Source organism: Stegodyphus dumicola, chromosome 8, assembly GCF_044657685.1.
Source record: "Stegodyphus dumicola isolate Sdum_Otavi_A_Nest chromosome 8, ASM4465768v1".
Classification (NCBI taxonomy): Eukaryota; Metazoa; Arthropoda; class Arachnida; order Araneae; family Eresidae; genus Stegodyphus; species Stegodyphus dumicola.
In genome coordinates this window covers 42,692,895-42,712,559 of record NC_140775.1, presented here as the reverse complement: position 1 = coordinate 42,712,559, position 19,665 = coordinate 42,692,895, and the positions used below count along the sequence as shown (strand labels likewise).

Here is a 19,665-nt window from a genome sequence, read left to right as displayed (position 1 = left end):
GTTCACTTCCTCATACAGTGTACACTGATAATGCCACAACTTTCTACGCTGCGGACAAAGAGCTGAAGTTACTGTGGGATACTATATCCTCTGCCAAGGCACAACAGTTTTATGCCCATCACAACATCAAATGGAAATTCATCGCCCCCCGAGCGGCTTGGTGGGGTGGATGTTGGGAAAGAATGATAGGCTCAATAAAGCGATGCTTTTGGAAAACATTAGGTAAGGCTCTTTTGGATGACGCTGGTTTGATCACTGTATTATGTGATATTGAAGCCGCTCTTAACAGTAGACCGATTGTACACGAATATGGAATAAAAGATGACTCTGAGGAAGCTTGAACACTCTCGCATTTCCTCATAGGAAAGAAATTAACCACTATTTCTTCCAGCCCCACAAATCCTGAAACAAATTTAAATCATATGTGGAAAAATCGTCAACATTTGATCGACTCCTTTTGAAAAAGATGGCAAAAGGAATATTTGATGGACTTGCGTACATTTCATCAAGTGCGGAATCCATCTAAAACAAATAAAATATGGAAAGGGGACATTGTCCTACTACACGAAGATGTTAGACCTCACCACACCTGGAAAAAGGCCCGTGTTGAGGAGCTAATCCTTGGCTGCGACAAGAAAGTCTGTACTCGTGTTCTGCGCACCAATGGACATACCATTACCCGACCTGTGCAGCTGGTCATCCCCCTGGAGGTTGACTAGGGTGGAGAGGATGCTGTGGCAAAGCCAGCAAACTATTAAAAATAACATTACCCTTTTGTGAATGGCATCACTTACGTTTTTGTATTTATAAATGTCTTTTTGCTTGTTCTATACTTCATGTTTATGTTAGGAAATAAATAAGTATAAAATACTATCTCCTAATAATGTCTGATCAATGATAGGAGAATGCCTAACACATTTGATGAAATTTGGCTACACGGGAAGGCAGTATGGACTGCCATTCCCCAACAATGCATCTAAAGCCCCTTTTACTTAATGCCATGGCATGTAGAAGGGGTTATTAAGAAATGTTGAGGCAACACTCATCACTTTTTTCCTCGTCTTCCTCATCTCAAAGAAGGCTGAATTTCAAATAAATTAATACTGATACTATGTGCAATTTCTGAAATAAATTTTGCTTTGATATCTCTCGCCCTTTGGGTTTCATTTCGGATGGTCAGCAGTTTACACGTGATAGTAATTACATAACTGCATTTCATTAGTAAAAGTAATGAGAGTTAACTACATATGTATGTAATATTTTTGTCTGTATGTCAATTGGTTGGCTATTTGGCTAAAGAAGATGAAAACAGACATGTTTTAGTCATGACAGAGATGGTTGCATGAGAGATATAGCTTGAAGCTTCTGCATAAGAGAAGAAATGATCGAGTTGCAAACAGATATAAAGAGTTCAACACATAATATATTCTTGGACACTCTTGAAATATCTTTTCAATTACATGACATATCCTTGAATGGTAGGGTACAATTAGGATGCAAACTGCACACCACAATTTATTAGTGAAGCAAGAGAAGTGACTTATTCAGGCACCAGAAGGAGAAAAGAAGAAATATATTAATCACTTGCTCATACTTTTAGATACATAGATGATATTATAACTTTCAATAATAATTCTAATTTTGAGAAATTCAAAATTTACCCAAATAGTTTAACACTTAAATAAACGAATCGAATCAAGATACTACTGAATTCCTAGACCTGCAAATTATTAAACACAACAAAATTAAATTATTTGATAAAAGAAGGAATTTCCATTTTCCTACTATTAAACTAATTAATTGGAACTCTAATATCTCTAGAAAAGTAATAGAAAACACATTTCATAGCCAAATTATCAAAATAAAAAATATATGTACTGAAAATGACGAGTTAAAGGAAGAAATCATAAAACTAATTAATGTACAAGTTGATTACCAAGTACCACCAAAATTTATTAATTGATATATTAAAAAGGCAGGACTTTATAATTTTTAGGCTCTTTTGGATATGATAACATTACCTTAAACCTTAACTGGAGGGTAATGAAGGATATAAAAGAGTAGAGAAATTATTGTAAATTTTTATTGTAAATATTTTGTAAATATATATATATTTAATTAATACTGGATTCTTTCCTTTTACTAATAAAGGGCCAACTCTTTTCAAAAGTCTCAATTATAGCCCGAATTGAGTGAAGATTTTAATCTTCTTCTAATTTTTTATGCTTTAGCCAGTATTTAGTTAAGTTTTGATATACCAATTAAATCAAGTTCATTAAACTTTTAATATTTTCTTTCATCAAATTTAAGTTTTATTTAACTTCCTAAAGGAATTTTTGAGAAATTTCTGGGAATTTTTAGAGGTTTTTTTAAGGACTTCATTTCAAAAAAATTTTGGGAAATTTTACTTTAAAACTTTAATATTAAAACATTTCAGTTTTTCTTACTTTATTTTTTGCAATTTTCACAAAAAATATCTTTCACTTAAATTTTTTTAACAATTTTCACAATTTTTCAACAGAACACACATTTCAAATTACAGTTTACATTTTTTTCACATACCACTTCACTTTAATTTCCTTCAAGCAAACATACATCTCTTGATTAGCTCAGTTACTTAACTCCCTAAATAATTATATTATTACCTTTAGGATTTTTAATTTAATTTAATTTATTAATATTAATATTTACAAAAATTTTTTTACTATAACAAGGATAGCAGCTTGACACTCAACTTTACCTACATAAGCACCATCTATATAATTTGAAGAACACACTTACTTCTCTTTCACAACACTTTTGCAGACCCCAACACTCATATAGTAGGTAAGTTAGAATTAAAACTTACTATTTACTTGCTTTAAGTATTTAATTTTTTATGTAGTATCTAAGTATTTTCTAAATATAAAATTATATTTTTAAATATATATTTATTTTAAAAATTGTGAATTAGTTCTTTTTGTTTCTTATTTCTTATTGGTTTATATGGATTATATATAGTTCTTTTATAGTTTCTTTTTATTCATATGCATATTCGTGTAGGGGAAGTTTCTGTAGACAAGGATTTCTAAAATACATTGGTTTCTAGATTTTTTTATTATTTTATAAAAAAATTTTAAAAAATTTAATTTTTTAAGAAAAAGTTTAATTCTTGACTTTACTTGCTTGTTTCTCAAAAGACTTCATTAGTATTTTCCTTTTTGAACTTTAATTCTTAAATGTTAATACTTGAATGTAAATTTCTAAGGATACCACTTTATTGGAATTACTTTTGGTTTTGACTTTTACCTTTGCCTGCATGAATGACGAAACACAAATTGAATGATTGGAGAGTTAGGTTTAGAGGCAACTTCCCCTTGATAAGTCTGTCTCCTGCCTACTCTACGGTCATTCACATATGCATTTTTTAAAAAAATTGTTTAATTTAATTTTAATTTATTAAATTAGTAGATTTATTTTCATGGATAGATTTTGCACTTGATTTGCTTATGCTTCTGAATTTAAATGATATTGTAGATTAGTTCGAGAATTAAATCTTTTACATGTTTGCATATTTTTAAATTATTTTAAATTATTTTGGCTTTTTTCCTTTTTTTAGAATTTAAATTTGCTTTTCTACTTTTTTACTTTTCTATGCATTTGTTTAGAATTTAAATTTGTTTAAATATATATATATAACTGTATAAATATATTAACAGATGCAGTATATATATATTTATACCCTTTTTAAATCGATCCCACCAGCGGTCGGTAAAATCGCTGAACACTAAAAGTTCGGTCCAAGGTTGGAATCTCGCGAACGGGCTGGTTGCATGGACGTTTTCATGGTTTTCCCCATGTGTTACGTGTATACGAGCTAGTTTTCCTTAGAATGTCCTCCACAAAGGCAACCCTCACTTTAGGTAGATAGCCCTCGAGGCTTTGCCGTAATTAATTTCAAAAAATGGTGAAATTTTGATGTTTTTTGGTAGCTGTCAAACTTGCTGTTATCACAGTGCTATAAGTCTTAATGTAAGGATTGGAACATGAGAAACACACACATACAGTATAAAAGTGATAAAAATAAAACTTGCAATTTTTAAATTAGTTATTGCTCATGCAAAAAGCTCAAACAGAATTTTTTATAAAAAGAGCAATATTTCATAATTTTTGTTACAAACCTTAAACAGTGATGATAATTACCAAGGATGCAGAACCAGCAGGAAGTGCTTCGCAAGTTTTTGGACAGACCAAAAATAGTCCTGCCGGTTTAAAAAATGGAGTCGAACAATACTGTTTGACTTTATTTTTTAAACCGGAGGTTTGGTTTAGTTTATTATGGCAAATCACGCTAGGACTATCTGCCAATGGGAGGGATGCCTTTGTAGAGGACTTTTTAAGGGGAACTAGCTCATGTGCATACATGATGAAAACCCCAAAAATTTTCTTGCAGACAGCTTGTTCGCCTGAATTCCAACCCACGTTGGAAGATCACCGCAGTAGGCTCTACCGTCTTCTACACTTCAATGAACTACAGTTACATACCTATTTCATCACTTAGATGGTGTAATTGCAGGGCCCAAATCCTTCAGTGGATAAATGGGGAAAAAAATTCACTGGCTGTAAAAAACTTCCATTTACTGGTTAGCTTTGAACGTGCTGAATGCTCCATTTCTCAATCTGATAGAAAAATGCTGAGCAAGGATTAATTATATTTAACATGATATTTCTGCTGCCATAAAGTGAGGAACAATTTTAATAGATTTAGCAACACCAACCAAGATGGTTGACAAAACTAAGTCGAATTCTCAGGCCATACGTGAGCTTACAAAAGCCTACTTATAAAATTAGACAGTTGATATATTTTATTTTGAATTATTCTTTTCTCTGGTTTAAAATCAAAACCAGCAAAAATTTCACAGACATTACGAAGATAGTTTTTAAAGCCCTCAGTCATTCCGAAAATTTGGTCCTTGCAATGACTGCATATGAAAGAAAATCAGAGAACTAGGGCTGTGCCAATTGTTGAAAGCTTGATCACTTTTCAAGACAAAGATTATTCAAAACTTCATTATGGTAAAACTCAACTTCAATGCAACAGATTGCATCAACGTGATTTGATGGGATAGTTGCAATACCTCTATTAAGGAACATTATGAATGAGGAAATTAAAAATCTTAAAGACTGACCCTATTGAGGAACATCATATATTCTCTGCTGTTAAGGAACATTATGGATGAGGACATCAAAAAATCTATTAAATACTGCCACATCACTGCAACCAGATTTCCAAGCCTTCTCTTGGTACACCTAGGCCACAGAACAACATGTGAAACTTGTGACCAATGCATCTAAAAAGGTATATGGTGCTGATGCAAGAGATGGCTTGAAATTTTCCTCAAACAATTAACTTTAAAGTGAACTCTCTTGAATAACAAAATTTTAAATGATAAATATATTCAACATTTCTTAATTAAAAACAAATACCTCATGTGGACACCTAGACTTCCTAGTACGACTTATTAAATTACATGCATTTTTTGCTGCCTTTGATTTAGTTATTTCCATGCATTTAATTAGAAATATGTTTTTCATTCAATCCACTCAGTTCTCAATTTGCCACAAGGCAAAAAATACATAAAAACTTAAAACATCTCCATTAAAATTATAAAATACAAAAAAACCTAACAGCAAATACAGTTAAAAAGAGTTACTCCACCAAACAAGCAATTTGGCCAGTGGGCAGGAAGATAAAATTTTGGTGTACAAAACTTAAAGTTAGCTTTTGGTCCCACTGGGCAAAATGACACTGCAGTTGGTGCACCAACTGACATAATTCACTTTCCTACTAAGAGTTTCAGATGTAAACAAATATTGGCCTCGTTAGGCCTGTGACACTTAAGCTTTTAAATTATTGATAATTCTTACAACTACTACATGCAGATTAACTATAGGCATAAAAACCTTAACCAGAACATAAAAACAGCATAATTCAATCACTTTTAAAGCAAAAAATGCACAATTTACCGCCATGTAAGAATGTAATAACTGAGCTCACCGAACCAGGTAAAAGATATATCTAGTTGTAACGAAAGTTTTCTGCCAAAAACATTCTTAATAAAATTAGAGGGAGGGGGGAAATGAAAACAGTACCTTTAGTGCAGGTAGTAATCACTATCCAAATCTACGATTTTCTGCAACCTCTTTTCGGTAGTTTTTGAAAGCCCAGAAACTTGATAGCCTCGAGTTCAAAAACAGATCAACCTCATTTCAGATGTCCAGTGCAGAATGGGAGATAGCACCAGCAAGGTGTAGCTGCAGGTGTGAAAAAAGGTAACAGCCCGAAGGAGCGATGTCAAGGCTATATGATGGGTGTGGCCAAAGATCCCATTTGAGTTCATACTGAGTCCAGCCGGTGAACGCAGATACATGTGGTTTTGCATTATCTTGATGGAACATTACCTTTTTGCACCAGAACTCAGTTCAACATTTTCCCTTAAAAGAAGTGTCAACACAGACTTGCATCTCGCTGCACACCTTACTGTTGAGGGTTTTACCTTTCTCCAAATACTCTTTCTGGATAACACCATAGTAATCCTGCTAGATGCAATCTTTTTGTTAGGTCAGGCTGCGCTTTGCAATGCTGCCAATGGACTCACCAGGTACAGACCAACCTCTATCATATCATCACATATATATATATAATTAGTGCAGCCAATTGCAATAAAAAAGAGAAGTGCACAATTAGATGTTCCATGTACAAAACTTCAATGTTTTATCGCTTCTTGTTTTCGAGTGCGAGATACATAAGTGAATGTACGTACAAATGTCATGAACAAAATTTCTTCTGAATCCATTTTACAATCTGTTTTGGGAGAAAAAGTCCTTTCTTCATTCTGCCTGTATATACAGATGTCAGTGAAAAAAGAAAATCAATCAAATAGATTGAAAGAGTGGTCAAAATGGGTATTTTCATTGAACTAATAATTACAAAATGTTACAATTTTTACAAAAAAAGTGGGGAAGAAAAAAAAAAAGAGCTTTTTTTTAGCTTTTTGTGCAATGAAAAAATAATTTGAAATTAGAGGTTTTAATCTTGCTTTTGTGTTTCACAAACTCCAAAATTCACATTAGGAATGACTGCATTTTGTTAGTATGGAGTTTAGTAACTATAAAAAATTGAAAATAGTAAAACTTTACTATTTTTCAAAACTCTGTGTGCAAGCGAAGATATATGCCCCCTCCCCCCATTTTGCATAGCAAGCCGACAGGCAACTTTTCTGACATACAAAGACGGGCGAGGGGGTTGGTGTTTTTTCAGTCTATCCTAATAAGTCAAAGAATTGCCCTGTTACAAATGATTATAATAAATAATATATCTGACAATACTTATTTGTGATACATCAAATTAAATTTTCACTATCCAAATTTCATGTTACATATTATTATGTATTATTACAGATGCTTTATGCAAAATCCTTTTATGGCCTTTTATCACACTTCCATCTCATAACCCATACACACTGAAGATATTCAAATAGATTCGCAGATTCCGAGTTTATCAGAGTATAAGTGCAAACATTTCACACACCCTCAAAAAGAGAAGCAAAACAATCCTACCAAATTTTGTGGCCAGGTGAGGAAAACATTGAAATTTGCTACTTTGGATTGGATATGCGTTGCATGACAATAGGACCTTGCATATCATTTATTATTATTAACATGTGGCAAGAAATTTGCCTAATTAAAAGTTAGTGTATCAAAGGTATATGCAAACTGTATTTTTAGCATTGTAAATAACTATAAATTAAATAAAAAAAAAGCTTCAATTAAATTACTATAGTAACTCTTAATTAAATAAAAAATCCTACTTGAATATTTAAAACTAAAATTAATGCATAGTTTTTGACATATATTCTGAAAAACAACATACCTCTAAAATTACGACCACCTCTTCCCATTCCATACCTGTTGATCATACCACCAAAACGATCAGTTCGGTCATATGGACCTGGGCGGTTAGGTATTAAAGGACGCATTTTAGAACCAGATAAGCCAATGGCAACTCTTATTTCTTGAAGACTACTCTTAAATATCTCGATGTATCTACAAAATTAGGAATAAATATTATGACATATAATTAAGAAAGGCAAAATAAAAAATCACAGAACATGGCAAAACTCAAATCATTTTTTATTTTCCAAATTTAAGAAAATCATACAGTAAAAATGTATTACTCATTTCACAACCACTGCCATCAATGCCTTCAGACAAATATTTTCAAGATGATGATGCATAGTAAATTCAAATACCTTAAAAAAGATTTTTACTGCACATAGCAAAAAACAAAATGCTTTTTATTTTTTACCTGCACTGCTAATAGATAATAATAATAACAGAATGTTAATACAAACAGTGTGGAAATTATTAATGATATCAATATCACTGGTGGTCAACATTAGATTTTTAAAAGTAGACCGGTAGATAATTCTTATTTTAAAGGAAGAGAAAAAATAAATTGATCAGTATCCAAAATTAAATAAAGATTAAAGTTAATAAAAGTCTTGCAAAAGATATATTTAAAAGAATTCTAGCTTATAATTCCTCTTTTTTTAAGAAAAATTATATTCTGTAAACTATATAAAAAATATACTCCCTATTCTATATAAAAATGAAAAGTTACCAAAATTCAGTTTTAGATCTATTAAAAATTTGACAAAAAAATTTAATGCTTATGACCAATAAGCCAATATACACTATGCTACTCCCATACTCCTTCCTCCCATGCATTAATAGATCTATGTTTTTTACAGTTATTATTGCTATAAATTCAGCTCTTAGCTTTATTTTTGGAATGTAAAAGAATATCATTAAGAAAATTTCCATCTAAGAAATCAAAAATCTACAGACAGAAATCTTATGTTAAAGTTGCTGATATAAACACTTGAAATGTGGATAAGCAGTTATTTCAAAGCATCAGACAGCCATATTCTTTTCATAGCTAATATTTTCAGTATTTTTGCAATTATCTGCTGGTCTACTCACAATAAACAGCAAAAATTGCCAAAACGTTATATATCAATATAGATCACAAATATTTTTATAATAGATTCTATGGAACAGTAAAGCACATATATTTATTTTTTAAAAAAAATATATAATAAACAGTTGACATATCCATTTAACTTCTGATGGAATGAAATGTAAGTATATAAAATATGTACTTACTAATTGATACTTAATGAGATAATCCTCTAAAGCATTTATTAGGTTTCTAATAAGCTTTGTGAACACACCAAATCCAATTTCTATTAGTTTTTAAAGTAACATAATTGATAGAGAAAATTTCCAGAAGAGGACAATATAATTCTTTCAAAGCATATTATAATGCAAAAAACATCAATTAGGTAACAAGAGATAATATCTAAATATTAAATTATTTAAAGGAAGTATAAATGATTATTTATTAAAATATGAATGATAAATTATTAAAATTATTACTGTCATTTTATTTAGAAAGATAAAACGCCTTTTTGTAAACTATGCTATTTGATTTACTTCTGACAGCAACATAACAAAAAATATTAAAAGTTTCATGGAAATCAATTTTAAAATGATATATTTCTCACCTTAAAAAAGGGGGGGGACATGTAAATACATCGAATCCTACAATACAAGTCAATCCTATACTGTAAAAAATATAAGTCATGACAGCAGTGGTTGTTAGATCAAGCTATTAAAAAAATGGCACTTTATTACAAAATTATGAAAACCAATTTTCTGTTCAACTTCTACCAAATTACAGTTTCAGCAAATTTTGATCAATACATTTAAAAACAATTTTCTTTTTCCCTCTAAATATCAAAATTTGCTTCAACTCCAGAAAATTAATATACATTTTAAACATAAAAATATGCAACAGAATTTTATAATGATCATCATATACAAGTATTCTAATTTTCTAAATTTTTTATTTCTAAATAAAAATTCTTTCAAAAGATAATTTCATGAAATTTAACAATAAAAAAAAAGTTTAAATATACACATGAAATACATGATCTCAAACTTAACCTTGAGATTTTAGGTTTTTAAACCTCAAATTGAGCCTTAAAAACCTGAAATACACAGTAGCTGAAAAGGCAAAAATTGTTAAATACTCATAACTAAACATGCACAGGATGCATATAAGTTATTGACCTGATTTATATGAGGGAGAAGAGTATATTATAATATACAAACTTTTGTATCTGAATGTATAAATGAAGTTTCATATTCATATGCTTTATCTTTATTATGTAGCACAATAAAAGTACTTCACATGTAAATTTTTTTAGGAACAAGAGCAAAAGAATTTCACAGCTCAAGAAATTTCATGATGAACCATATGTACAATGCACAAAAAAAAGGGGGGAGACAGTTCTACAAACTACTAGGCCTATTGATGAAATTAAACTTGCGTTTTTCATGTCTTGAAAGTGCGACTTAAGATATATATTAGATTTATATACAGCTTTGTTCTAATATAGATATTTTGACAGAAAATAATACTTTTTCTGAAGTGGCATGCCAATTTTTTTTTTTTTTTTCATATTTCAATTCTACGATTCAAATGATGCCAAACCACCAAGTTTTCTAAAAATCACACGATTACTTTTCTAAAAATTAGCTCTCAAAATTTTAGCTCCTCAATATTAATTGAATTTGATATATATTTATTAATATCTCTTTTTTAGTAAATTTACTTGATTTTTTCTTCTAGAATTCGAAATTTAAGCTTAATCCAAATATAATTCACATATCTTTTATTATTTATTTCAAAAATTTGTATTTTAAAATATTTTTTATAAATTTTTCGAAACAATTTTTTTATTATAACATATAAAATTTCTAACATCATCTGAAAGTAGATGTATTTCTAAGCATATCTGCAAAAAATTAGAGTTTCATTCAAAACTTCTTAAGATATACATGAATTTACATTTTGGCAAGTTTAATATAAGTGATAACAACGAAAATGTGGTTTGTGCACTTTGTTAAAATAATAAATAGGTTGCTATAAATTAAGAAGTTCGCCAAGTGAATTATTCTTGGCGCAAACTGAAAAAAAAATAGAGCAAGATAAAATTTTGAATTTCTCCATAAATTTCGCATAAAATTTTACAAAATTTAATATTTAGGCATAATTTGAATCATAGAATTGAAATATGGGAAAAAATTGGCATGTCATTTCAGATAAAGTTCCAATTGTGTGTCAAAATACCTATCTTAGAACAATGCTGAATATAAATCTAATATATATTCTAAGTCGGGCTTTCAAGACATAAAAAATGAAATTTGAATTTTGTCAATTGGCCCAGTAGAACAGAAGAAATAGAACCATCCCTCTTTCTTTTTTCCATACTATACAGTTTCAGGGATAGCTTATGAACTTCCGAAAGAAATATTTGGCCATTTGTTTACTAATTATCAATCATGCAGAAAATGCCGTAATAGATGTGAGTACTAAAATTTCATGGTGTCTCTATTCCATTAAAAGCAAACATACTGCAAAATTCTTGCCACTTACAGATGGCATACATTTTCCAATAAGTTATTGAACATTAGCTATAATTCTTCAGAAAAATTAAATAACCTCTAATCTTAAACTAGTACAAAACATACTCATAATATATTGATAAGCAACAGAGTGGATGATTTCGCAGAAATGGTAGACTGCACTTCTTGAAAATTTCAAAATAACATGCATCCTTTTATAGGGCAGCACACAGCCCTGTAAATAAGTTAAAGAGAAGCAGACAATAAATTAATTGCAATCCTCAGCTACAAAACACAGCCTATGTTTAGCTGTAAAATAGTAAATATCATTTGAGATCAGTTAACATTAAATATCTAGATAACCATATACATAAAAATGGCTCTTGGTCCAATGATTTCCTTAAGAACATGTCTCCTCAAAGTTTTCCAACTTTTTCCCCCAATTGAAACTGAACAGAGCACTTGAAAATAATATCAGCAGTCGTGTTCTATTTAAAACACTTTCAATTTTCACACATTGAAAAAGTAATTATACTGAGTCTAGAGCTGTTCTAAAATCTCTTTGGCAGACAACATTCTCAGGAGGAATTTTTGTATGTCAAACATTTATTTAGCAACATACCATAAAGCAGTGGTCTCAAACTCAAATTGCATGGGAGTCAAATGCTAACAGAAAAAAAGTTGTCATTGATAATAAAACAAAAGAAAAAAAATTCAAATTTATATTTATGTTCTATCTGAAGTCCATATTTGAAAGAAATTTCTGTTGCTTATAACCTGTTATTCAAAAGTACTGCCAGCTAAATACAGTACAAAGTCCGAGATCCAGACTCACTGGGATTTTGGCGATTCCGGATTTGGGATTTTTCCGCAAATTAGATCATCAGTTTAAATCTAGTAAGATGGCTTGTAGAAATTATAAAATAAAAATTATGAAATCGTGACTTGATGAAAAAATGAAGCATTTACGATCTAGAGGATAACAAAATTTAAAAAAAAAAGGGGGGCTTAATATTTATTTGTTTACTTTATTAAACATTTCTTTCAATGTAAGTTGTTTAAGTTGCTTTTTGGGGCTAATATTTTCTTTTTAATTCTGTAGACAGATCCAATTTCTTATTCAGTTACAAAGTTCCATTGTTTAAGTCATGTAATTGCTGTGTTGAGAAGTCGAACTATCTTGGAAATCACAACTTTTTCGTTTTCAATAATCTCTTTGTCACTTTCTTCACTATCAGAAGCGGTATTTTCTATATCTAGAACCATACTACAGATTTCACTGTCCCTTGATTGATTCATGATTGGGGTATTGTCATCACAATGAAAAACTTCTGTTATATCATCTTCATTTACTACAGCTTCTCCACAGTTCTTTACAAAATCAACTAATTAAAAAATTTCACCTTTGGTCTGCGATATCTGAAAACCTTCAAATTCACAGCTATTATCTTTGTCATCCTTGCCATGAAATATGGCAGCTGGCCATAATTATGCCACGAATTTTTTAGAGTACCTGGAGACACATTCTACCATGATCTTGCGATGCTCCACACAGCAGATTTTATGTTGTTGTGTTACCTATGCTTACTTGTCTGGCATATAGTCAGCCCAAGCCCACAAAATTCCTTGTGGCAAAGACTGCAAGATTATGCCATCGTTGGCAACAACCTTGACCACCTTACAGGTGACAGTGCGATTTAGCTCCCCCAATTTTGAAGAACAACAATATGAGGGATTGAGGGTCTCTCATCCCCTCTCCTTCCACCAAACCCCACAAGAAAGATTTTGGTAGCCACGCATTTAGAGTGCCGCTATGCCGCACTGACACCATACATTTAGAAACATCCACGCCTTCTCCGGGAGTCAAACCCGAGCCCTTCAAGGTCTTCTATCTTTTCTGATTATGAAATGTTTACACTTGTGCAGTCCTGCAGCATTTGCACATGCTAAAATTCTTAGTCTCATTTTGGAAGCATGGCAGTCAGCGACGCTAACCACTATACCAGTTGGGTGGCATATAAGGTAAGTTTTTATTGTTAATGAGTTCAATGAATTCATCTGCAAATACTTCAGTCTGAAATTTTTTATTGCCTTGTACCATGGCGATTTTTAAACTTAGTTAACCAACCTATCAAATACGTGCATCATTTTTTAAATCCATTTCTTCATGTAATATTTTGGCTTGAGCCATTAGCATTGGACCCATCAATGGCATGCTCTCACTTCGACACTTTTCTGTTTTCTTATGTCATATACAGTTGACTTTCCAATGTCATACTCCTCACACAATTTTGAGATGGATATAATCTTTATTCATTTTTTTCCAGCAGTTCCCCTTTTTATTTAATGGACATCGAAACATGCTTTTGCTTTATAGATTCTGTTGCAGCTCCAGAATTAGAAACTCTTTTCGGCATGATTGAAAGGTTCAAACTTAAAACTTTAATTTTCATAAAATTGCTCTAATAATAATAGCCTGTAAAAAATATTAAGCTGGATCAAATCAAAAATTTAAAGAATAGTGCAATCTGCTACATTAATTGAAATTCCTTGGAATCAATAAAGTATGATTTTAGCCAAGCTTAATAGTATGCATTGGCTATGTTTCATGAGATTGGCAACAAAAGACAAGTTATTCTAAATTTTGTCTTGCTTCTATCGCACACTGGCAATTAAGTCTGAATTGTATTAGTTATTTATTATACTTACGTTCATTTCTTGCACATGTTTAAGGCTTATCTGAATCCTTAATAAATAAATTCCCACATATATTTAAGGTTTATTGAGGGCTGGTGCTTACCGCCTGATGCAGTCTCTACAGGTCCTAAATTCCACTACCAAGCTCTTTCCTAAGCTCTAAATTTTTGCCACCCCTAAATTTTGTGTTCCAGTGCTTTTCCTAGATTCCAAATTCATTCCTTAATTTTGCTGCTTGGTGCTTCTCTAAATTCCGAAAATTTTGTCTTCCTTACATTCTGCCGCCTGGTGCAGCCATACGAGTTCTGGTGCAGGTTCTAGGTTTATGTGAATAACTAATCAGTTATTCTTAATTAAAATAGCATCAAATGTAATCTTTTGGCCTATGAGTGTCATTAACAAAATCTATTTTTAACATATGAGAAAATTTTTTTGTTAAATTTCTCCTCGTCAACATTTCTTAGTGCATTTAACTTAAATTTGTAACTAACAATGTCTGATTTCTGTAACACAGAAGCTGTGATGTTCATCCAATTCAAAATGGCCATAATCATCTTGCCATTTATTTTGAGTTAGAATTTTATCATATTTTTTACTGTCTGCTTTCAGAAAAGAATAAAATAATGGCCAGATGGCATTTTATGCCGATTCTGAAGTTTATATACTAATCAGAATCTAAAAGGTCCCCTCAGAAATCATACTTAAGTTTTTCTCGTAAAATATATAAACAGTTCACAAGCAAATGTTGAAATATGTATTTGTTAACACAAGTACAGAAATAAAAGTACTTTTATGAGAAAAAGTGTTTTCTGAAGTTTAAATACTTCATATATCTCAAAATATACTTTTATATCAAATAAATTATGAATGGATGTGAAGTTTAACATTTCTACTAACATTTTCAATCAGATCAATAAATTATACAAACCTGTAATAAAAAAAAATCCTTCTCCTCCAAAATCATAAAGTTCATGCACTGATTAAAAAAGACAGTTACATTAAAAAAGTGTGATAAAAGCTGAACAGATAACAGGTTTATCAACTCATATACACAAAGAAAATTATGGAATAAGAAATAACAGGCCCAGAGAACGGAGTCAGACCGCAAAGGGTAGCCCGTGGTGCCCACCTGTGCCCAATTTTTTCCTTGTGTTTCCCCATCGCCTTTTCAGCTATTTCCCTTGATGAAAACTGCACGTAAGCCTCCCCTGTGCTCCTCCCCTGGTAGTCGGTAGGTAGAGAAATACCATTGGGAAGAATCTCCAACCCTTCAATTGAAATCCAACCCATTTCACACATCATCAAAATATAGTAAAAGCAATATACTACTATACATATATACATGATAAACATTACAACAGAACTTCATTAAACAAAATATACTCTAATAATCTCTCATTTTAAAAAAAAAAAGTCACATAGGAAATGCAGTGTTTTCTCTACTTACAGCTACTATAATGAAAATCCTAATAAAAATAATTATAATCGGAATCATTTCATAACTTTAAAAACAAATAGACAGAGAATTTGTAACTGAAAAAAAAAAAAAAAAAAAAAAAAAAAAAAAAAAAAAAGCATTTCTAGTGCAAATATAATGATTTATCTCATAAATTTAGTATTGATCTATCAATTAGGATCCAACTGTATTCCCACCATGCATTTTCTACCATGAAGCTTGCTGGTAAATTGACCCTAACCAGCTTCCCAGATCTTAAATTAGCAACACTAAGAATTAAATTTAGTGTTAACGTATTAATCAAAAAAACTGAGTATACATCTTCATGCATTTACAGCTACAAAGTTAACTTGTAAATTGACACTAAACTAGGCTTACTGATCTTTAGCAACAATACTAAAATATTAATAAAATGGCACAGCAATAAATGCTAGGCCAAATATGACACTGGTCTTAAAAATAATTTTTCATATATAAATGAACATAAATTGCACTAGAAAAATCCTAAAAAATACCATAATGAGGTTTGATGTGTTAAGTTGGTAGCACTGTGAAGTAACAAAGGTTTGTCTCCACAGGGCAATTTTTTGAATACCATAATAAGGAATATTTTCCAGAAAATCTGTGATCTACATGTCTATATATATTTATCTTCATCTTTTCTGTTAGCACTGTTAACACAATTTTCCCACACTTCACAAAAATACAGCATTCTTATAAATTTTTTTGTAAACTGAAATGGCATAAAGCATAGAATTTATCAATAGTAAATATAAGATATTACTTCTAGTGTTTAAAGAGTGAAGAAGGAAAAATGAAGACACATAAAATTTTAAATATTGCTAAAGAAGCAAAATAACTTGATAAATACACAATCTAATTAAATTATAATAATACGGAGTGTAGTTTTACATTCCAAGAGTGGGAAGATAATGATCTTACAAGCTACAAAGACAGAAGAACTGACAAAGATACATTCAAATCAAGTCTTTATGCTATGAGTAGAGATATATGAGACTCTGGGGTACAATTGAAAGCATGATATCATATATTACTATCTCATTATCATATTTACCCATCAATTGATGATATCAATAATTGTGTTGAAACACAATGTTCACATTCTGGTCTATAATTAAAAAGAATGTCAGTCTAAGCAATCAAAACTTAGACTGAAGTGTTTTCCTATTCCTGAACTGCATTCTGCAAAACTATACTAATCCTGCATACTCTTTTACAATTAAAAACCTACTTTTCTTTAAAGACTACAAAAAACAAATACTGGACATTTTTATTTTTCATCTTTATCTATTAAAAAATAATATTTGTATATTTTAACTAGACTTTCCATGACTTACAGGAAACGTTTCTTACACAAGGGTTAAAAAAAAAAAAAGGTTATGCTGTACATGGAGGAGGGGGCACTTATTCCAGAAGCACATGGCTTTGTTTAAAAAAATTTACAAAATCAACAAATAAAGATGCATTGATTTTTTAATCAGAAATAAGGGAATGCAACGTTGGACAAAATGCAAAGCTGCACATGCAAACATTCGATTAATCTGTTTTTTTTTTTTTTTTTTTTTTTGTTAAGCTGGCAAATTTTATTGCCAAAATAGTCACCAACTTAAGGTGTAAATATTACAGATAAATTGTTTAAATATAAAGAGGGAGACGACATGAATACCAAGAGAGATTGTGAGTAGTTTTGCTACAACTGAACTGGTTATAACACAGGATTCTCAAGCCATCAGCAAAAGATGCCTCGGTAGACCATCTTCTCGAAGTTATTGATTCACATTTACATCATTATTTTATGGCTTCATATTTATATTTATGTTTGCTAATAGTTTCATAAATATACAAAATAATTTTATTTCAAATCATGTGTTGTTTAATCTTAAAAAAATAATAAAAATTAACTACAGTAGAAGTCCAGAAATCAGCAAAGCTTGGGACCAGAGGTTGTGCGGATTTTAGGATTTTAAGGATTTCAGGACAGAAAAGATATATCATAATATTCAGACTAAAAGTTCAAAATAAATAAGGTGTATGAGATACATTTAATTAAATTATTATATACATTATTGCTATAACTTATATGCATTAAATTATGATTACATATATAAATTGATTATATTATTCATTGTATTATATATACACAACATCGAGGTTTGCCGATTTCGCCTTATGCAAAGATTTCCAGTTTTGGATTCTGGTGTTAGAATCACTGTTGCTATAAAATTTCAACAACTTTTCTTTATTTTTTCGTATATCATACACAATCGTATCACAATTTCATACAACGAAAAATGCACCTATCTCCATCTTTTGCAGAATTTGCACTTTTTGCATTACCTTCAATGCAATACGTTTACGTTTTTCAACGTTGCAAGCAGTAAAATCACGAGTGTGTTTCTTATCTGTAATTGCATTAAAAATAGCTGAAATTTAAAATATTCTTAATTTATCCACAAAATATCCGCATAAAAAAGGGCAGCACTAACTAAATAATCTCATGAAATAACAAAGCTCAGAAAATACAACAACGTGAATCGTGAACTTGAAAGAAGAGTTGAGTGAATCGTCTGCTTTCCTACCTTGATGCAGATTAGAGGAGAAAAAACTTTTATCATGATGTCAATAATTTGGTATTTCCATTATAACTCATTATTATTCTGTAATTATGACGTCATTATTCGATAAGTATTTTTTCTTCGATATTTCGTACTCAATTTTGCGGTTTCCGGAACCTATAAACTGAATGTTTATATTTTGTGAGGCAACACAAATTTCAGAAATTGGCAGATTTTTGGTATTTGACTGTACTTCCTATTAAAAGCTATTGTTAAGTCACAGCATTTTTTACATGTAATCAGTTCATAGAATTTCAAAATAATTTTGTAAAAGCAAATGAAATTATGAAAATAATTGCAACACAATTCTTTTTCATGCTTTTATTATTTAATGCTTAGATTGCCATGTCAACTAATGATTTATATTTAAAACATGTTTACAAAAATTCCAAGTTTCCAAATGAAAGTGCAATTCCAGATAAAACTAAAGCAAGAATTAACTCAAATTTCTTGCGAAACATTAACCGAACATTCATTTACTGATTAAAAAAATACATTTCAGCAATTCTTTTATTTATTTACATATTTATTTTTTTAAGATATCCAATTCCCTCTTTCTCAATTCACTTTAAATATAACTGTGAAAAAATTTAAACAATATTTAAAGAGATACTCCTAAAAATACCAATAACATATGCTTCAAAAGTACAAATATGATTATCAAAATAGTTTCTATAAGTAGAGAAAAAATATTTATTATATATATATGTGTGTGTGTATTAGTCAAACAAGGCATTATTAATATTATCAGAGTACACTTTCAAATATACATATAAAATAAATAACAAAAAACATAATAAACGTAAATGAACTGTAAAATAAAAATTAATTCATAAAACAGTACAAATGAATAACATGTAAACTTTTTCCATTATAAAACTATATAACACAATTTAAATACATTTTACAAATAAATCCATAAAATTTAGAAATAAATACAAATAAATAAAATAATCTACAATAAAACAAAATAATGTTATTACTGAAGAACAGATAAATTTTAAATTTTTAAAGCAAATTAAATATATAAACCGTTTATTAGATTATAAATTTTTATTACTTTAAATAAGATTAATAGAACAAAAATATTTAAAAAATTAAGTAAACAAAGAAAAATGCAATTAGGAGCAGGGCATTCAGTAAAATAAATTACATACACTCATTATTAATTCACTAAATGTTTTCATTACATTCATTTACACACATATATCTTAGTAATTAAAAATTATTCCATTCTGTGATGCATACTAATGAGATATTGTTAAAACTACATAAATACTCATATTTAATAGCAGCAAGAAGAAATTATGAATAGATATAATAAGTGTTTATAATTCAGCTTAGACATACTTTTTTCATATT

General features: G+C 30.0%; 1 protein-coding gene across 2 annotated transcripts in view; it reads right to left on the bottom strand.

The window, feature by feature from the left end:
• Positions 1–19,665, bottom strand: part of LOC118184477 (heterogeneous nuclear ribonucleoprotein H-like) — a 135,856-nt gene that overhangs the window by 44,265 nt on the left and 71,926 nt on the right. For both annotated transcript variants that reach the window (XM_035354151.2, XM_035354152.2), the window contains exons 5-6: positions 15,341–15,479; positions 7,913–8,085 (exon numbers count right to left, since the gene is read on the bottom strand). In XM_035354151.2, coding sequence (XP_035210042.1) covers positions 7,913–8,085; positions 15,341–15,479 — 312 coding nt within the window. The remainder of the gene's footprint in view (positions 1–7,912; positions 8,086–15,340; positions 15,480–19,665) is intronic.